The sequence below is a fragment of the Muscardinus avellanarius genome (assembly GCF_963383645.1).
Source record: "Muscardinus avellanarius genome assembly, chromosome: 16".
In the NCBI taxonomy this organism is placed as follows: Eukaryota; Metazoa; Chordata; class Mammalia; order Rodentia; family Gliridae; genus Muscardinus; species Muscardinus avellanarius.
The window spans coordinates 47,455,787-47,476,071 of record NC_137802.1 but is presented as its reverse complement, the minus strand read 5'-3'; the positions used below and the strand labels follow the sequence as shown (position 1 = coordinate 47,476,071).

The 20,285-nt window shown below is 51.0% G+C and overlaps 1 protein-coding gene across 1 annotated transcript; it reads left to right on the top strand.

Annotated features, from left to right (window-relative positions):
- Positions 1-398: 398 nt before the first annotated feature.
- On the top strand, positions 399-15,125 carry CDK5RAP3 (CDK5 regulatory subunit associated protein 3; the record flags this gene model as incomplete). The annotated part of the gene is made up of 14 exons (XM_080713305.1): positions 399-431; positions 627-672; positions 4,054-4,185; positions 4,458-4,558; positions 5,142-5,190; positions 7,289-7,467; positions 7,662-7,798; positions 7,974-8,118; positions 8,512-8,613; positions 8,986-9,064; positions 10,293-10,381; positions 14,260-14,465; positions 14,768-14,939; positions 15,060-15,125. Exons 1-14 carry the CDS (start codon positions 426-428, stop codon positions 15,123-15,125), a joined length of 1,509 nt encoding a protein of 502 aa, XP_080569431.1. The 5' UTR covers positions 399-425.
- Between the last annotated feature and the right edge of the window lie 5,160 nt (positions 15,126-20,285).

Sequence of the window (20,285 nt, the reverse complement as noted above, 5' to 3'; positions counted from 1 at the left end):
AAGGCATTTTCAACTGGCTCAGAAAATGCCATCAGAGTCGACGCTATGACCCTCCTTGCGGACGGGTCCGCGCCCACCCAAGAAGGAAACTGCAAGGACCGGCTCTTGGGCGCCACCTGCCGCGGCCGCGCCGCCGCTGCAGCCCTTTCCAGGAGCCCCGCCCCTCTCTGGCCCTGAGCCCGCCTGGCGTCTCCCATTGGTTGGATTCTATTCTCCCGCCCCTCCCGGGCTCACCCTTTCGGAGCGTGGTGGGCGGGGCTTGAGGGTGGGTGGAGCGTACGCTCTGATTGGCTCTGCGGCAGGCGGCTACGTGGCCGAAGTGGGCCAGTCTGCGCCTAAACCCAGGCTGCGCCGGAAGCCGCGCTGGATTGGTGGTGGGGCGGGGCAGGCTGGGGTCTCCGGCCGGAAGCGGAAGTGGAGGAAAGATGCAGGTGTGGAGATGGGGTCTGGGGGCTTAGGGGACAGCCCCGGGACCCCTGCCCAGCCGCCCGGCCTTCCTCCCGCGCGTGGCCCTCCCGAGCCCGTTGTTTCTGCCCTGCCGGGGCGGGGGCGGTTAGAACCGGGAAGTGAGCGCGTGCGGGGCGCGCCCCGCTCTCAAGACCCCTTCCCTCCGTGTTTTCCTCCAGGACCATCAGCACTTGCCCATCGACATCCAGACCAGCAAACTGCTCGGTAGGAAGGGGCGACCCCGCGCAGTCGGCTGTCGGGGGAGGCCTGGTCACCAACAGCCAGTGGCTTTGAAACCCCTGAGCAGCCCGGTTTGAGGTGCCGGCCACCTGCCCTATTCTGTGACCAGACCTGCCTCGCTAAGAGCGGCGGGAAGGAACCATTTAGAGTCTGTATTTGACTTGCGTTTTCTACTTTAACATGTGTTATCAAATCATATCATTCAAGAACAGATGATAAGCCCGGTGTGGTGGTGCACGCTTGTAATCTCAGTGCTCTGGAGGCTGAGACAGGAGGATCGCAAGTTGGAGGACAGCCTCAGCAAGTAGTAAGACTCATCAACCTAGTGAGAGCCTGTCTTAAAATAAAATAGGGCATAGCCGGGCGTGGTGGCGCACGCTTGTCATCCCCGCGCTTGCGAGGCTGAGACAGGAGGATCGCACAGGTTCGAAGCCAGCCTCAGCTACTTAGTGAGGCTCTCAGCAACTCAGTGAGACCCAGTTTCCAAATATAAAAATAGGTCTGGGAGTATAGCCCGGAGGTAGAAAGCCTCTGGGTTCCACTCCCAGTATCACCAATAAATATATAAATAAACAAATAAAAATAGGGCTGAGGGTGTAGCTCAGAGGTAGAATGCCTCTGGGCTCAATCCCCAGTACAAAAAAAAAAAAACATGAAAAGATGATAAATGGCCTGCTTTAAAGATAGCCAGTTACTAAGTGGCTGATCTGAATCGGAACTTAAAACTCTATGGTGCAATGTTAATGCTTTTCACATTATGGCAGAAAAACCCATCTCTTTTTGTTTAAAATCTTCCATCTCCCCTTGATTTTAGGAGAAAAAGGAATTAAGACTCCGTTGGAAATAGAGGTCTTTTTAATCCCCTCGTGACAGGGTGAACTGAGCCCAGGACCTTGTGCTGGAGTTTGAGGCAAGAGCTCTACCACTGACCTACATCCCCAGCCATTTTTATTTTACTTTGAGACAGGGTCTCTCTAAGTTACCCAGGTTGGTGTTGAACTTGGGATCTTTCTGTCTCAGCCTTTTGAGTAACAGGATCACAGGTGTGTACCACAACAGGTAGAAATAGAGATCTTTTAGTGGCCTGGCCATCTCTGTGTCTGGTCTTTATACTTCCTCTCAGTTCAGAGCCGGGGATGGACCTCTTCATTCTGACCACTTCAGGGCACATGTATAGTTATGGACTTTTTATTTCAGTACTGAAGATTCAACCCAGGGATGCTCTACCACTGAGCTAAGGCCCCTTTTTGGAGCTAGGTTCTTATTAAATTGTCAAGGCTAGCCTTGAACATGCAATCCTCCTGCCTCACCCTCCAGCGCCACTCAGCAGCGTGCCCTGACAGTCCTGGCATTTTTAGATGTTCAGTGGATTCATTGATTTAATTCCAGTCTAGTCCTTAAAATGGTGTGTTGGACTACCTCAGCCCTTTGCTTCTAGTTCTGTGACATCAGCACAGTTATGGAAATTTTAGAGGAACACAACAGAAGGAGTACTGATACTAGTGTGGGGCTCCAGTTTGACCACTTGGCAGACTTACTAACAAGGACTCTGGTTCTAAATTCATTTCTGCTGGCCGGGCGTGGTGGCGCACGCTTGTAATCCCCGCACTTGGGAGGCTGAGACAGGAGGATCGCACAGGTTTGAAGCCAGCCTCAACTGGCTTAAGAGACCCTGTTTCCAAATAAAATATAAAATAGGTCTGGGAGTGTAGCCCGGAGGTAGAAGGGCTTCCAGGAACCCCAGTACCACCAAAAAAAAAAAAAAAAAAAAAAAAAATATATATATATATATATATATATATATATATATATATATATAATTTCTGCAGCGGGCCACTAAGGGTTTGGGGACATAGCTGACAGTAAAGCATTCACCTGTTCGGAGCCATTTGGTCAGCCCTGTGTCCTGTGTGGCGGTCACTGGCGGAGCTTCTGTAACTTGGCTTTGGATTTGTCCCAGCTCTTCGGCCCCGGCGCAGTCTTGGTGCGTGAGCCTGTCCTCAGCCATGAGAAGAACCAATAGACAGCAGCCATTCGCTGAGGGCTTTCTCTGCACCAGGTGCTGTTCTATGCACTTGACATTCTGGAATTGAAACTTAGTAAGAGAGCATGTGTGTGCGTGTGTGTGTGTGTGTGTGTGCCACGCGCACGTTACTGGGGATTGAACCCAGGGGCATTCTACCTTCTAACTACACCCCCAGCCATATATTTTCTTTTAATTTTGAAACAGGGTCTTATTAAGTTGCCGAGTGCCTCGCTAACTTGTTGAGGCTAGTGTCCAATGTCCAACCTGCGATCCTCCTTTCTCAGCTTCCTGAGTTGTGGGGTTACAGGCGTGTACCACCAGGGGCGCTAGTTACTAAGATTTACTCATCCAGTCTTGGCCGTGTGTCAGGCACAGAGCTCAGCATTTTGCGGGCATTCTTCCTTGTATTCAGAGTCTTTTTATGCCCACTTTACTTGAGGGGAGACCAAGGTACAGAGAAGTACACAGAACTTCCCAAAATCTCGATAATGAGGACACGGGACTGCTGGGCCTGGTGGCACACGCCTGTAATCCCAGCAGCTTGGGAGGATTACGTGGTCAAGGCCAGCCTGGGCGATTTAATGAGACTCTTTCTCTAAATAAAAACTAAGAAAAGGACTGGTGTTAACACTTGGTGACAGAGCACTTGTCTGGCATATGTGAGGCTCCGGATTCATTTCTCAGTACTACAAAAGAAAGAACCATCTAACCACAAAGCCTAGCTCTTCACTCTCTTCTCAGGAAATGTGCCTGGCTCTCAAGCCATAAAGCAGCCAGACACCTTGAGGTCCGTGGCATTCAGTGTCAGTGTGCCGGGTGGCACTTTGCTGTGAAGGATAAGCTAGCCTTAGCTAGTCCTTGGGGCGCTGCAGGTATTAGGGGCTTTGCTGTTGTGTGTTCATCCGGCACTTGGCATACCAGCCTTGTGTTTTCCATTGTCATGGTTAATCCCAGCCCCGAGGACATGGAAGTTGAGCAGCATCCTCTGTCAACAAGAAAGATATAATTACCTATAGAAGCAAAATATTATGGCAAATTTAGAATGGCCAAAAGTGGCACTTTCATGTCAGGACCAATTTAAAGGTTTTCTTTATCCCTGTGTTGAAGCACTTGCTCTATAAAAAAAATCACACTGCGGAGAAGGCCGGGCCACCAGAGTCTGTTTAGCCCCAAACAGCTCTTTGGTCCTATCTTTCTTCTCCTCCCCACAACTTTGCCCATACCTTCACCAGTAGAAAGACAACTTGTAGCCAACATCTCCCGTGTCACCCTCGAATCAGCAGTGGCATTTTCGGGGGTGTGAAGGAATGCACACCGTGCTTTGGGCGTTTCTCATGCAGACTGGCTGGTGGACAGAAGGCACTGCAACCTGAAATGGCAGGGCCTCGTGCTGACCATCAGAGAGAAGATCAACGCGGCCATTCAGGACATGCCAGAGAGCGAGGAGATCGCGCAGCTGCTCTCTGGATCCTGTGAGTGCTCTGGGGCTGTCACGGGAGCCCCCTCTTTCCTGGAGCAGTTTGCACCAGCTGGACTGCTCCCTTGTTTAACCACCAGAGCTGACCCTAGAGAGAGTTTTACTTGGAATATTGGGTACAGGTGTCTTCCAACACAGACAACCAAGGGGAGAGCTCCGTGCTAATATTACTGGCAGTACAGTACACGTGCTCAGCCACCTGCAGAGCCCAGGGGAGGCGGGGAAGACATTGTGATTCTCAAAGCCCTCACTCTTCTTGGATTCCAGACATTCACTATTTCCACTGTCTAAGAATCGTGGACCTTCTCAAAGGCACTGAGGCCTCCACCAAAAATATTTTCGGCCGGTACTCTTCACAGCGGATGAAGGCAAGTGTGGCCAAGGGCTGGGGGTGTGCGGCTGGGGACATCAGTCCATGGGCTCAGTGCCTCTCTGGTCTTTCTGAGGAATCCAGTGGAGACACCAGCATAGGCAATTTCCTGAACCTTGTAGTTTATACCAAAAGGAGATCCTCACCTGGGCGTGGTGGCGCACGCTTATAATCCCAGCGCTTGGGAAGCTGAGACAGGAGGATCGCACAGGTTCGAAGCCAGCCTCAGCTACTGAGTGAGGCTCTCAGCAACTTAGACCCTGTTTCCAAATAAAATAGAAAATAGGTCTGGGAGTATAGCCTGGAGGTAGAAGAGCCCCTGGGTTCCACCCCCAGTACCACCAAAAATCAAACAAATGAGATCCTCCCCTAGCCTTACATCTCCCAGTGTGCCTCTGTGCAGGTCACTTGTTGGCGGTACATTCTGAAAGTGGGTGGTCTAGCCAGCGTTAGCTGCTAAAGGAGGGCGAGGAGCCTGCTGGGTGTGACGTGCAGGCTGGGAGAGCCTCCCTGTTTGGAGATGAAGCTGTGAGGTGGCTGCTGAGTGCCTCTGGCCGACTTCCTCTTTCTGTTGTACGCAGGATTGGCAGGAGATCGTAACCCTGTACGAGAAGGACAACACTTATTTAGGTAAAGTGACCCTGGCCTCCAGGGGGAGGCCCAGTCCCAGAGTTCTGAGACTCCAGGCCTACGGGAATCTGAAGAGGCTGGAGTGTAGATGTTCCTGTGGGTAGGTGAGAAAGTCAGTTCCACAGCGTGCTGAGGGAGGAGGGGATCAGGCAGGACATGGGCATTTGCTGTGCGTGACCCAGCAGGTGCCTGAGCTGCTCCAACTCCCTTGTAGGGTAGTGTGTCCTTCCCCTCCCTGCCTGGCACCCCCCTTCTGCACTAGGCAGAAGAGGCATGGCCATCCTGGGGGACCTGCTAGGTGCCTGAGAGAGAGTGACTAAAGGGCCGATTGTAAGTTGGGTTGTGTTTTTGAGTAGTATAAATAATAATTGCTGGGTGGGGGGGGTATGCCTATAATCCCAGTATTTTGGAAGCTGAGACAAGAGTTTCACAGGTTTAAGGCCACTGTTTGGTAACTTAGTGAGACCCTGTTTCAAAATACAAAATAAGCCAGGCACGCTTGGTGCACACTTGTAATCCAGAACTTGAGAGGCTGAGACAAGAGAATTGCAGGTTTGTAGCCAGCCTCAGCTACTTAGGCCCTCTGCAACTTAGCGAAACCCTGTTTCAAAATAAAGAATAAAGCTGGGCATTGTGGAGCATGCCTGTAATCCCAGTACTTGGGAGGCTGAGATAGGAGGATCACAAGTTTGAGGACAGTCTTTGCAAATGGCAAGACCCTGGAAACCTGTAATCCTCCTGTCTCAGCCTCCCAAGTACTAGGATTACAAGCATGTGCCACCACTCTTGGCTCCTGTTTCCAAATAAGAAATAAAATTGGACTGAGAGTTTGGCTTGAAAGTAGAATGTCTCTGCGTTCAATCCCAGTGCCACAAAAACAACAACAACAAGAAGAACATAAAGAATAAAAGCCAGGCATGGTGGCACATGGTTATAATCCTAGTACTTGGAAGGCTGAGACAGGAAGATCACAGGTTTATGGACAGCCTCAGCTACTTAGGCCTTCCACAACTTAGGGAGACCATGTTTCAAAATAAGGAATAAAAAATAGGGCTGGGAGTGTAGCTCGGAGGTAGAATGCCCCTGGATTCAATCCCCACTACTGAAGAAAAAAGGAAAAAGGGCTGGGATGTATCTCAGGTAGAATGCCCCTGGGTGTAATCCTCAGTACCACTAAGAATAAATAAAATGGGGCTGAGGGTGTAGCTCCAAAGGTAGAATGCCCATGGATTCAATCCCTAGTACCACAACTAATGAATTAATTAATAATAAAATAGAGCCGTAAGCCAGGCATGGTGCTGCATGCTTGTAATTCCAGCATTCGGGAGGCTGAGACAGGAGGATCACGGTTCGCGGACAGCCTCAGCTACTTAGTGAGGCCCTTTGCAACTCAGTGAGGCCCCGTTTCAAAATAAAGAATAAAAAATAGGGCTGGGGTGTAGCTCGGAGTTAAAATGTCCCTGGGTTCCACCCCCAGTACCGCAAAATAAATAAATAAAATAGAGCTGTAGGTATAGGTGTAGCTCAGTGGTAGACTGCCTCTGGGTTCAATCTCTTGTACCACACACACATACATACAATCACAATAGCTAATATTTACCGAGCCCCTTTTAAACACAGAATTGTACTTGGTGTTTTATATGACTCTGCATGGTGAATATTACTTATCCCTATCTTACAGTTAAAGGCTGGAATAGAGAGACTATTTGGCTTGTCTTAGGCACCACAGCTGGAAGGAGGGGCTGGGAACCATCCCCTGCTCTTCACTACTATGCTAGGGTATCTCTTTTTTTTTTTTTTTTTGGTGGTACTAGGGGTGGAACACAGAGGCTTTCTACCTCCGGGCTATACTCCCAGACCCATTTTTATATTTTTATTTGGAAACAGGGTCTCACTAAGTTGCTGAGAGCCTCACTAAGTAGTTGAGGCTGGATCGAACCTGTGCGATCCTCCTGTCTCAGCCTCCCAAGCGCGGGGATGACAAGCGTGCACCACCACGCCCGGCTATGCTAGGGTATCTCTGTGCATTCCGAGGAATGCTTGCCTTGTGTGTGTGTGTGGGAGGGTGCCTGGAGTAAATTTCCTAGGCCCTCCTCAGTGGAACTCTCCAGCCTCCTGACTCGGAATGTCAGCTACGAGATCCCCTCGCTGAAGAAGCAGATCGCCAAGTGCCAGCAGCTACAGCAAGAATACAGCCGCAGGGAGGAGGAGGGCCAGGCCGGGGCCGCCGAGATGCGTGAGCAGTTCTACCAGTCGTGCAAGCAGTACGGCATCACGGTGAGCGGGCGGCACGGCGACGGGCCACTTGTTGCACCTGGACCTGTCTTTCCTGGGCCTAACCCCTCTGGCAAAGACCTCCTTCTGGGCCAGGTTGTGCCCCAGCCTCTCACCATTCTTCAGTCTTGGATGGTTTCTCATTGGACTCTGCCTTTCACCACATATATCTCACCTGGCTCTTCTCCCCTCTCTAGGGAGACAATGTCCGAAGAGAGCTGTTGGCCCTGGTGAAGGACCTGCCTAGTCAGCTGGCCGAGATTGGGGCAGGGGCTCAGTCCCTGGGGGAGGCCATCGACCTGTACGAGGCCTGCGTGGGCTTTGTGTGTGAAAGGTAGAGGACTCGCCTTGGCAGCAGGGTGGCCCCCTGGCTCTTCACTGTATTTTCCCCACACGACCCCTGTACCCATGTGAATCAGTGGGGGCCGTTGCCCATTGGACTTTGTGGCAGAGCCTGGTGTTGGCTTCCGAGTGCTCAGCAGCAGGGTCAGCTGTGCACTCTGTTGAAGCCCCACAGAGCAGGTATTGCCCATGCTACGGTTCGTGCAGAAGCGGGGAAACTCAACCGTGTACGAGTGGAGGACGGGGACAGAGCCCTCCGTGGTGGAGCGGCCGCACCTGGAGGAGCCCCCTGAGCAGCTGGAAGAAGATGCGGTGAGGCCTCATTGGGAGCCCAGTGAGAGCTGCTCGCCCCATCCCACAGGGCCAAACCCGACCTGAATTCAGTCGAGAAGGGGGGAGATGGGGTGGGGGCTGTGAGTGAGATTGTACATGGGAGGACCTAGAAGGCCTGCTCCTTTGTTTGTCTGACCTTAAAACCATCAGGCAGAGCAGTGCTGGAGAGGCCCAGCAAGCTGCTTGTGTCAAACAGGGAGCGCTTCAGTCACATGAGCTCTCTGAAGGTGGCCTTTCTTCTGGGAGCTTGGAGGTCATTGCATTTGAACAAGTATTCTCTACAGATGCAGCTGCCGCTTATGGGAAGGCAAGCCCTTCCCCTCCCTGTTTTGCCCACATACTTTAAGCTGACACTTTTTCTTTACCTTCTAGATCGACTGGGGTGACTTTGGGGTGGAAGCGGCTTCTGATCCCAGCATCTCTGCAGAGGCCTCTGGAATTGACTGGGGGATCTCCCTGGAATCGGACTCAAAGGTTAGGATGCCCTCTGGGTCCACCCCTCTGAGGATTTTCTGTGACTCTGCTTCAGCCACAGAAAAGTGTTGGCCTTGTCCATGGGGGCATCATTCCAAGTTCACGGCTCCAAGGCCAGGTGCATGCCAGGGAGACAGAGTTACAAAAGACGTCAGAGTTTGGGCCTCCTTCTAGGGCATAGGTCAAGGCGTGGGGACACGGGATGAGGGGCAGCATAATGGGCCCACGCTGCCCATTTGTCACCTGCCTCTGGGCTGTAGGCTTGACACAAGTGGATTGCAGTCATTGGAATTTTCAAAGGCTTTGGTCTGTTCTGGCTTCCTGGGCTGGGAAATTGTCCTAACATTGCTGGGTTCTTTGCTCTCCATGTAGGAGCCTGAGGGAGATGGGATAGACTGGGGAGACAGTGGGACCGATTTGCAGATCACAGTGCTCGAGGCAGGAACACAAGGTGAGTGCTCATCCTCACAGCCTTGGCCAGAGTGGGGCGCTCAAGGACCCCCGGCTTAGAAATTTAAAAAGATCATTGTTGAGATTAGGCTTCTCACACATTTAACTGTTTCTCAAGAGCCTGATGAGGATGTGAGTGGAGGGGGGCAGAGAGAAGTTTATTGAACTAAATCTAGAAACTCTCAGCTTTTTAGAATGAATGTGGGCCACTGGTACTGGTGGGAGGCTTATAGGGAGCTGGCTGGGCCTCTGCCCTGACCTCCCTCCCCACCAGCAGAGAGGCTGTAGCAGTGACTGGAGCCACTAGAGGGCAGTGCAGGACCTCCCTTCACCTCTGCCTCTGCACTCCTCTGAACCCAGCTCTGGTTCTCCATGGGCGTGGGTTGGTAGGAGGCCTGATTAGGCCCCAGACACATGGGAAATCACCTGCTGTACAGCAGGTCTGTCCGTGGTAATCTACCAGGGTCTCTCAAATTTAAGGGTGGCCAGGTGTGGTGGCGCATGCTTGTAATCCTAATACTTAAGAGGCTGAGAGAGGAGGATTGCAGGTTTATGGCCTCAGCGACCTAGGCCCTCCACAACTTAGTAAGACCCTGTTTCAAAATCAAGAATAAGCCAGGCATGGTGGCGCACTCTTGTAATCCCCGCTCTTGGGAGGCTGAGACAGGAGGATTGCACAGGTTCAAAGCCAGCCTCAGCTACTTAGGCTCTCGGCAACTTAGTGAGAGCCTGTTTCCAAATAAATTACAAAATAGGATTGGGGGTATAGCCCAAAGGTAGAAAGCCCCTGGTTCCACCCCCAGTACCACACACACACACACAAAAGAATAAAAAGTAGGTCTTCCTGGGCGTGGTGGCGCATGCTTGTAATCCCCGTGCTTGGGAGGTGGAGACAGGAGGATCATGCAGGTTCGAAGCCAGCCGCGCTGGCTTAAGGGACCCTGTTTCCAAAAAAAAAAAAAAAAATATATATATATATATATATATATATATATATATATATATATATATATATTGGTCTGGGAGTGTATCCCGGAGGTAGAAGGGCTTCCAGGAACCCAGTACCACAAAAAAAAAAAAAAAAAAAAAAAAAATGGGGCTAGAGGTGTAGCTCAGAAGTAGCATGACCCTAAGGTTCCATCCCCAGCTCTGCAAAAAGCCTTTTTTTTTAGGTTCTTGTCCTTCCCTGTCCTCAGATCCTTCTCACCTCTTTGCCTCTCTCCCTGCAGCTCCAGAAGGTGTTGCTAGAGGCCCAGACGCTCTGACGCTTCTTGAATACCCCGAGACCCGGAATCAGTTCATCGATGAGCTCATGGAGGTACTCTCATCTGGGAAGCACGGGGAGGCCTGGCGTCAGCACCCCTGGCCTGGCCTTGCTGTCTGGGTGATGCGTGCTGAGTGCTTTCCATGTCCCAGGGGAGGAGCCTCGTTGTAGGCTGCCCCACGTTGTGTCAGCTCCTGTTTATCGCTGCCTCTGAAGCGCCTGACGCTGTCTTAAGCACCAGAGATTAAGCAGTGAACAGCTAGTCCTTGATCTTCTGGAGCTCCTATTCTAGTGGAAAAGTCAGACAGGAAGTAAGATCAGTATGCGGTGTGCTAGGGGTCCTGAGTACCAGGGAGAGCGCAGGGGAGGGAGGCAGCGTTGGGAAGGGCAGCGGTTTAAAAGGGGGATGAGGAGCTGGGCGTGGTGGCGCACGCTTGTAATCCCAGCATTCAGGAGGCTGAGACAGGAGGATCGTAATTCGCGGACAGCCTCAGCTATTTAGTGAGGCCCTCTGCAACTTAGTGAGACCCTGGTTCAAAATAAAGAATAAAAAATAGGGTAGGGGGTATAGCTCGGAGGTCTAATGCCCCTGGGTTCCATCCCCAGACCCGCAAAAAAAAGTGTGGGGAAGATGAGGAAGGCTGCAGTCTCTCACTGAAGTCGAGAGCTCGGGCAGCCTTGGGGCACATGCTGGGCAAGAGGGCTCCCCGGGCAGAGGGGGCACCACAGGGGCCCAGGGATGGGAGGGTGGCTTGCACGTTGAGCAACCAGGGGGCCGTGTGGCTGATCGGGGCAGCTGGGCTGGGGAGCAGAAGAGGAGGAAGAGCCTGGATTCTGGGTTGACTCCATGAACCGGGACGCTCTTGGAGGTTTTGAGCAGGTTAGGAGCCAGAGTCTCCATCTTGTTTGTGTTGAAATACCATCCCTGTGGCTAAGGAGTGGCCCAGAGGTAGGAGCCATGTTCTTGGACACTCCTCTGTTGTGGGAGCTGGGAAGATGTGGGCTTGTCGTTTTAGGCTCTGGCATTCCCTTCCAAGTGACTGTTTGGGAAGAGCTTCCTGAAAGGGCTCAGCTCTCACCTGGTTCCCTCCTCTTTCTGCCCAGACAGGCTTCTCCCCGCAGGTAGGGGAGAGCAGGGCAAGGGGTAACAAGTTTTGGGGTTTTTTTTTGTTTTGTAGTACTGGGGGGATTGAACCTAGGGGCATTCTACCTTTGAGCTACACCGCCAGCTCTATTTTTTTTTTTTTTTTCGGTACTGGGGATTTGGGTACAGTGACATACATGCACAAAAGGTATCAAGTTTTATTTTATTTTATTTATTTATTTATTTATTTTGGTGGTACTGGAGGTGGAACCCAGAGGCTTTCTACCTCTGGGCTATACTCCCAGACCTATTTTATATTTTATTTGGAAACAGGGTCTCACTTAAGTTGCTGAGAGCCTCACTTAAGTAGCTGAGGCTGGCTTTGAACCTGCGTGATCCTCCTGTCTCAGCCTCCCAAGCGCAGGGATTACAAGTGTGCGCCACCACGCCCGGCAGGTATAAAGGTTTTTTGTGGGTTTTTTTGGTGTTGGGGTTCCTGGAGGCCCTTCTACCTCCGGGCTACACTCCCACGGGCTACACTCCCAGACCTATTTTTTAACTTCTTTATGTGGAAACAGGGTCTCTTAAGCTGGCTCCGAACCAGCGCAATCCTCCTGTCTCCGCCTTCCAAGCGCCGGGATTACAAGCGTGCGGCACCATGCCTGGCAGGTATCAAGTTTTAATGGAAGAAAATATAGACCGGGTATGTGGCTGGTCCACATATTCCTTCTAGCCTATTACGAGTGCGCGTGTGCATGCGCGCACACGTGTGTGTGTGTGTGTGTGTGTGCACGCGCGCGCTTTACAGAGATTGAACCCAGGGGTAGTCAACTTCTAAGCAATATCCTCAGCCTTTTTTTCCCCCAATACTATTTCCCCAGCACTATTTTTTTTTTTTTGTATTACCCTTTTTTTTGTTGTTGGTGGTGTTTTTTTGTTTTTTTTTGTTGGTGGTACTGGGGTTCCTAGAAACCCTTCTACCTCCGGGCTTCACTCCCAGACCTATTTTATATTTTTAATTTAGAAATAGGGTCTCTTAAGCCAGCAAGGCTGGCTTCAGACCTGCACGATCCTCCTGTCTCTGCCTCCCAAGTGCCAGGATTAGAAGTGTGCACCACTACACCTGGCTATTATCCATCCTTCCTTCCTTCCTTCCTTCCTTTCTGGGTCTGGGGATGGAACCCAGAGGCATTTGACCTCTGAGCTACACCCCCTGCCCTATTTTTTATTCTTTATTTTTAAACCGGGTCTCACTGAGTTGCAGAGGGCCTCACTAAGTAGCTGAGGCTGTCCGCGAACGCTGATCCTCTGGTCTCAGCCTCCTGAATGCTGGGATTACAAGCGTGTGCCGCCACACCCACTTTCCTCTGCTCTTTTTATTTTTTGTATTATTTTGAAACGGGTCCTCCCTAAGTTACCACACACTTGTCTTTAACCTGTAATGCTTCTGTTTTAGCTTCCCAAATACAGGGATTACAGGCATCCACCACCAAACCCTGCTTCTAGCGTGTGTGTGTGTGTGTGTGTGTGTGTGTGTGTGTGTGTGTGTGTGTGTGTGTGTGTGGTGCTAGGGATGGAACCCAGGGACATTCTACCTTAGGCCTTTATCTTCAGCCCTATTATTTTTATTTTTTTATTTTGAAACAGTATCTCACTGAGTTGTGGAGAATATCCCTAATTGCTGAGACTGGCCACAGACCTGCAATCCTCCTGTTTCAGCTTCCAATTATTGGGATTAAAAGGGTGCGCCACCATGCCCTGGCTCTGGCCTTTTTTTTTTTTTTTTTTTTTTTTTGTGGGTCTGGGGATGGAACCCAGGGGCATTCAACCTCCGAGCTACACCCCCTGCCCTATTTTTTATTCTTTATTTTGAAGCCAGGTCTCACTGAGTTGCAGAGGGCCTCACTAAGTAGCTGAGGCTGTCCGCAAACCGCGATCCTCCAGGTCTCAGCCTCCCGAATGCTGGGATTACAAGCGTGCGCCACCACGCCCGGCTTTGGCCTTTTCTTAATCCACAGCCTCTCAAGTGTGGATTCCTAATCCCTGAATCTCATTCCCCTTGGAAAGAAAATAAATGCTGGGAAAGAGAAAAGCCTTTGGGTCTCTCTGCACTCTCACTATCTGATTGATCCACAGGCTAGAAAGGAAGGCTGGAGGCTCAGAGCTAGACTGGCCTGAGATAGGAGTGGGGAACCAAAGAGGATGGTGGCGGCTCCCCACCCTCTCAGTTTGTGAGTTTGCAGCTGCTGAGTTTTTGTTGTTGTTGTTGTTGTTGTTGTTGTTGTTGTTGTTGTTGTTGTTGTTTTGGTACTGGGGATGGAACCCAGGGGCCATCTACCTCCGAGTTACACCCCTAGCTCTATTTTTTATTCTTTTTTTGTTTTGTTTTTGCGGGTCTGAGGATGGAACCCAGGGGCATTCGACGTCTGAGCTATACCCTCTGCCCTATTTTTTATTTTTTATTTTGAAACAGGGTCTCACTAAGTTATGGAGGGCCTCACTAAGTAGCTGAGGCTGTACCCGAATGTGATCCTCCTGTCTCAGCCTCCCAAATGCTGGGATTACAAGTATGCGCCACCACGCCTGGCTCTGTTTTTCTTGATTTTGAAACAGGGTCTCACTGAGTTGCAAAGAGCCTCACTAAGTAGCGGAGGCTGTCCACAAACCACGATCCTCTGATCTCAGCTTCCTGAATGCTGGGATTACAAGCTTGCGCTAATGAGTTTTTAGCAATGGAAGTGGTTGGAGGAGATCACTGCTTCACCCAAGGCACTGCCTGTTGTATCTTGAGCCATCTAAGGGCACAGCTTCTGAGTTCTTTTCTTGGTTTGAACTCATCTCTCCTCAGCTCGAGATCTTCTTAACCCAGAGAGCAGTGGAGATGAGCGAAGAGGCTGACATCCTGTCCATTAGCCAGTTCCAGCTGGCTCCCACCATCCTGCAGGGCCAGACCAAAGACAAGATGCTCACCACGGTGTCCACGCTGCAGGACCTGATTGGCCGGCTCACTAGCCTTCAAATGCAGCACCTGTTTATGATTCTGGCCTCACCAAGGTCTGACTGTCCAATATGGCTCCACCATATTGACGGCCCGGCCCCTCAGACCTCATCCCTGCCTCCCGTGACATCACCTTCTCCTGAAGAGGGGGTTTCTCTCTGGGGCAAGATAGGGTGGTTCTGTAGTTCAGGCAGAATCTGCACCCCAAGTAGGCTGGAGACCCCAGAGTCTCCAGGCTCTTAAGGATGTGAGGGCGAGAGGCAGTCAGAGAACTGGGTCCTTGAGCCTTGCCTGCCCAGCTGTGGAACGGGGATGCTCAGGGTGCGCAGCTGCAGCACTCACCAAGTGCCCTGCACAGGTATGTGGACCGGGTGACGGAATTCCTCCAGCAGAAGCTGAAGCAGTCGCAGCTGCTGGCGTTGAAGAAGGAGCTGATGGTGCAGAAGCAGCAGGAGACGCTTGAGGAGCAGGCCACCCTGGAGCCCAAGCTGGACCTGCTGCTGGAGAAGACCAAGGAGCTGCAGAAGCTGGTGAGACAGGGTGGGAAGACCTGTCCCATGGGAGCCCCCCACCCCACCCCGGCCCCCGTTTGTGCAGAGGAGGCCCCGCGCCGCATCCGCTCCCACCCACTCAGCATCCCTGTGTCTCAGATCGAAGCTGACATCTCCAGGAGGTACGGTGGGCGCCCTGTGAACCTGATGGGAACAGCTCTGTGACGCTCTCCCTCTGCGTTCTCGCCTGCCTGTCGTCCTGGCCTTCTGATGGAGGTGGGACTGCCAGGGCAAGAGACCAGACCGGCTGGAGGACGGAGAGCCGCAGGAAGGAAGCTCACCTGGCTGGTGACCCTGCCCTCGTGCTGCTCTCTGCAGGAAGCTGTCTTGATCCACCCTGTGGCTTCAGCCTGAAGCCACAGCTTCTCTTTCTAGCTAGTTGAGTTGGACTCAATAAAAGAGGAAATGCTCTTGTCTCACTGCTGACAGTTACTTACACTGCCTCTCTGAGCTTGCAGTTAAGACTCTTGCACCTGTTTGATGGGTTCTCAACCCGGTGGCCTCCCTAGGCCATCGCTGTTGCCTGGAGCCCAGGCTAAGGCTTTCTCTTTGCTACTTGTAGTAGAAAGGGGGCCTGTTCGTACCTACAAACCCAGCAAGGGCCCTGGGATGGCTCCAGCAGCTGGGCCACTCTCGCTTCATGCCCGGGCCCAGGCTGCCCACTCCGGCCAGCAGCCCGAGGGAGCAGTCAGGCGGCAGCCTTGTTGGAGCCAGAACAGTTGTATTTTCCTCTTAATCACAGCTCGCCTCAGGCAGAGGGGAAATGCGGTTTGGGGAGGAAGGAAGGGTCTGATGAACAGGGTGGAGACAGGAGTCGTCACCTTCACTAGCCGCCTGTCCACTTCCTGCCCATAACCGCCTGTTCCGGGATTGGATAGAGCCCACGCCAGGATAGCACCCCTCTCCCAAGGCACCCACCCATCCCCACTTCCCAGGCAGGGTTGGGTGGGGTGGCCGGCAATTCGATTTTAATTTCATAGCAGAGCAGTTGATTCATGGCTCTTTGTCGCCGGCGTTGACTCCCGTAATGACTTTCCATCAAAATGAAAAGTGGAGTGACACCACTCATTATTCCTGCCGCTTGTTATCTCAGTTCTGGGGAGGGCGCCCCTCCCTGCTGCCTTTCAGCCGGCCGGACAGTGAGTGATGGCCCCTATTAATCACCGACCCCGCGGACTCCGGCGGACACACGCCGTCCAGAGGAGAGAGATAAGGCCTCGAGGACGGCTCAGAGCCGCTCCTATCGATTAATGTCAGCCTACCACTCCCCCCAATCTTTGCCTGATCACCTCCTTTTGGGAGAATCAGGTTCTGAAATAAGAAGTCTACGGATTAAGAAAGGAAAAATATTGGTGTCAGAAAACTCTTTAGAATCGAAGGGCGCCTAGAAGCATGAACGGGCTGCGCTCCAGCCATGGTGCTCTGGAGGCCCTCAGCCTGCAGTGTCTGCTGCTCGTGGTCCCTGCCCCTCTGAGAGCAAGCCTGCCACCTCCAGTCCCAGCTGGTCAGCGGCTGCCCCTGGGCTGCCTGGCTGACCTTTTGCAGCAGCCATCAGCTCACCGAGGCAGGCTATCCTGGCCCACGCCGATGTACTGGCACCAGCTGTGACTCCATTGCCTACAGGGCCAGAGCTGTGGGCAGAAGCCTAGAGGGTCATGTGACACACAGGCCGGGTACAGGCCTCAAAGGCCCTTGCTCTGCCTTGCAGGTGAGCACCTGGCCTGCCTTACCTGGGCAGGATGGGGAGTGGGCTTAGGTAAAAGGGCCTTTCAGCAGATTTGACCATTTTGGTAAGCAGCATGGTTGGGAACTTCTCACTTAGAGGGACTAGGCCCATTTGACTGCTTATGTGTCTAAAAGAAGGTTGACCTCTAGGCAGAGGAGTGTTGTGTCCTCAAAGCCTTTAACCTAGCTGGGCATGGTGTTGCATACCTATAATACCAGTACTAGGGCGGCTAGATTGGAGGATTACAGGTTCAAAGCTGGCTTCAGCAACTCAAGCCTTCAGCAACTTGAGTCTGTTTCAAAACAAAAAATAAAAAAGGCCTGGGGGTATAGCTTGGAGGTAGAAGGCCCCTGATTTCCATCTCCAGTACTCACACACACACACACACACACACACACACACACACACAGCCTTTAACCTGATAACACTGGATTTGTTCTCCAGAACTTTTGGCCTCCAGCCAGACATAGTGGTGCACACCTATAATCCCAGCAACTCAGGAGCTCAGGAGGCTGAGGCAGAGTGCCCTTGAGTTCAATTCCCAATAACATACACAGAAAACCTAGCCAGGCACAGTAGCACACGCCTGTAATCCCAGTATTTGGAAAGACTGAGATAGGAAGATTGCAGGTTCAAGGGCAGCCTCAACAATTTAGCAAGACTCTCAGCAACCTAGCGAGACCCTTTACAAAACAAAAAATAAAAATGGCTGGGGGGCCTGGCGTGGTGATAATTCCAGAATTTGGAAGGCAGGGACCAGAGGATTGTGGTTCACAGACAGCCTCAGCTACTTAGGCCCTTCGCAACTCAGTGAGACCATTTCAAAAACTAAAAAGACAGCCGAGCGTGGTGGTGCACGCTTATAATCCCCGTGCTTGGGAGGCAGAGACAGGAGGATCGCGCAGGTTCAAAGCTAGCCTGGCTTAAGAAACCCTGTTTCCAAATAAAAATATAAAAATAGGTCTGGGAGTGTAGCCCAGAGGTAGAAGGGCTTCCAGGAACCCCAATACCACCACCAAAAAAAAAAAAAAACAAAAAGCAGGAACCTAAATGCACCAGGGTGAAGCTATGGAAATTGGAATTCATCCCAAAGTCACAGAGCTGCCCCCTGTCAGGGTGAGCCAGCCAGGTGGGCCCTCCAGGACCTTTGGCCAGGAGGGAGAATCCCAGAAGGCAAAGGAATCTAAAGGTTTTTGGTTTTTTGGTACTGGATTCTGAACATAAGGGCATTCTACCTTCAAGCTACACCCCCCTGGTTATTTATTTATTTATTTATTTATTTGTCCTGGGGATATAACCCAGGGGCCTCTACCTCCTGTCTCCGCCTCCCAAGCGCGGGGATTACAAGCATGCTCCACCACGCCTGGCCTGGGTTCCTGGCTTGTTTTTGTCTCAAAATCACCATGGAATCAGAGCTCCTTGAAGAGTGACTTGCGGGGCGGCACTGGACGGAGCCCGTGAACTCAGCTTTTGGAACTGCAGATGGAACCCAGGGGCGTTCTGCCTCACAGCGACACCTCCAGTCCTATTTTTTATTCCTTATTGTGAAACAGGGTCTCATTAAGTTGTGGAGGTCTCACTAAGTAGCTGATCATAGGCTGCAAAGCTATGATCTTCCTGTTTCAGCCTTCCAAGTACTAGGATTACAAGCGTGTGCCACCACACCTGACTTTTTTCTGATACTGAAGAAGGAACCCAGGGGTCTTCTACCTCTAAGCTATACCTCCAGACCTATTTTATATTTTATTTTATTTATTTTACTTATTTATTTTTTGCGGGTCTGGGGATGCAACCCAGGGGCATTTGACCTCCAAGCTAAACCCCCTGCCCTATTTTTTATTCTTTATTGTGAAACCATGTCTCACTGAGTTGCAGAGGGCCTCACTAAGTAGCTGAGGCTGTCCGCGAACTGCGATCCTCCAGGTCTCGGCCTCCTGAATGCTGGGATTACAAGCGTGCGCCACCACGCCCGGCTCTATTTTATATTTTATTTGAAGCAGGGTCTCACTAAGTTGGTAAGAACCTCATTAAGCTGCTGAGGCTAGCTTCGAACCTGTGATCCTCCTGTCTCAGCCTCTTAAGTACAGGTATTACAAGCATATATCACCATGCCTAGCTCCCTGGCTTTTAATTTTATTTATTTATTTATTTATTTATTTAACTATTTATTTATTTATTGTGGTCCTGGGGATTGAATCCAGGGGCATTCTACCTCTTAGCTACACCCCAGCCCTGTTTTTTATATTTATTTATTTATTTGTTTATTCATTTATTTATTTAGGTACTGGAGATTGAACCCAGAGGCATTCTACTTTCAAGCTATACCCATAGCTTGACTTTCTTATTTGGAAACCGTCTTGCTAGGTTGATAAGAGTCTCGCTACTTGCTGAGGCTGTCCTAGAACCTGTGACCCTCCTGTCTCAGCCTTCCAAGAACTGGGATTACAGGTGTGTACCACCATGCCAAACCTGCAATCTTCCTGTCTCAGCCTCCCAAGTGCTAGGATTATAGAAATGTACCACTGTGCCCAGCTCTAATGTGTATTTCTTTCTTTCTTTTTTTTTTTTTTTTTTTTTTTGTGGGTCTGGGGATGGAACCCAGGAGCATTCAACCTCCAAGCTACACCCCCTGCCCTGTTTTTTATTCTTTATTTTGAAACCGGGTCTCACTGAGTTGCAGAGGGCCTTACTAAGTAGCTGAGGCTATGCGCAAACTGTGATCCTCCTGTCTCAGCCTCCCGAATGCTGGGATTACAAGCGTGCGCCATCACGCCCGGCTTGTGTATTTCTTTTTGTATTGAGGATTGAACCCAGGAAGGCTTTCTACCTCTGAGATACACCCCAGCCCTACTTATTTATTTATTTATTTATTATTTATATAATGTAATGTGGATGGAGCCCAGGAGCATTCTACCTCTGAGCTATACCCCCCAGCCCTATTTTATTCTTTTATTTTGAAATAGGGTCTCACTAAGTTTCTGAGGCTGGCCATGAACTGCAATCTACCTGTCTTAGCTTTCTAAGTATTGGGATTACAAGTGTGTGCCACCACATTAGCTTTTTTTTTCAATACTGGGAATGGAACCCAGGGGCATTTTACCTCCGAGCTACACCCCCAGCCCCATTTTTTTTTTTTAATTCTTTGTTTTGAAACAGGGTTTCACTGAGTTGCAAAGGGCCTCACTAAGTAGCTGAGGCTGTCCGCAAACCACGATCCTCCTGTCTCAGCCTCCCAGATGCTGGGATTACCAGCATGTGCCACTACACCCATCTCCAGTTATTTTTTATTTTGAAACAAGAGTCTTAGTAAGTTACAGAGGGCCTCACTAAATTGCTGAGGCTGGCTGAGAATCTGTGATCCTCCTGTTTTAGCCTCCAAGTATTGGGATTACAGGCTTGCACTACCACTATTGGCTAGTGGACTTTTTGTGTGTGTGTGTGTGTGGAGTACTGGGGACTGAACCCAGGGACATTCTACTTTGGCATTCTGCCTCCAAGCTACACCCCAGTCCTATTTTTAGTGTGTGTGTGTGTGTGTGTGTGTGTGTGTGTGTGTGTTACTGAGAATGGAACCCAGTCAGGGGCCCTCTACCTCCAGA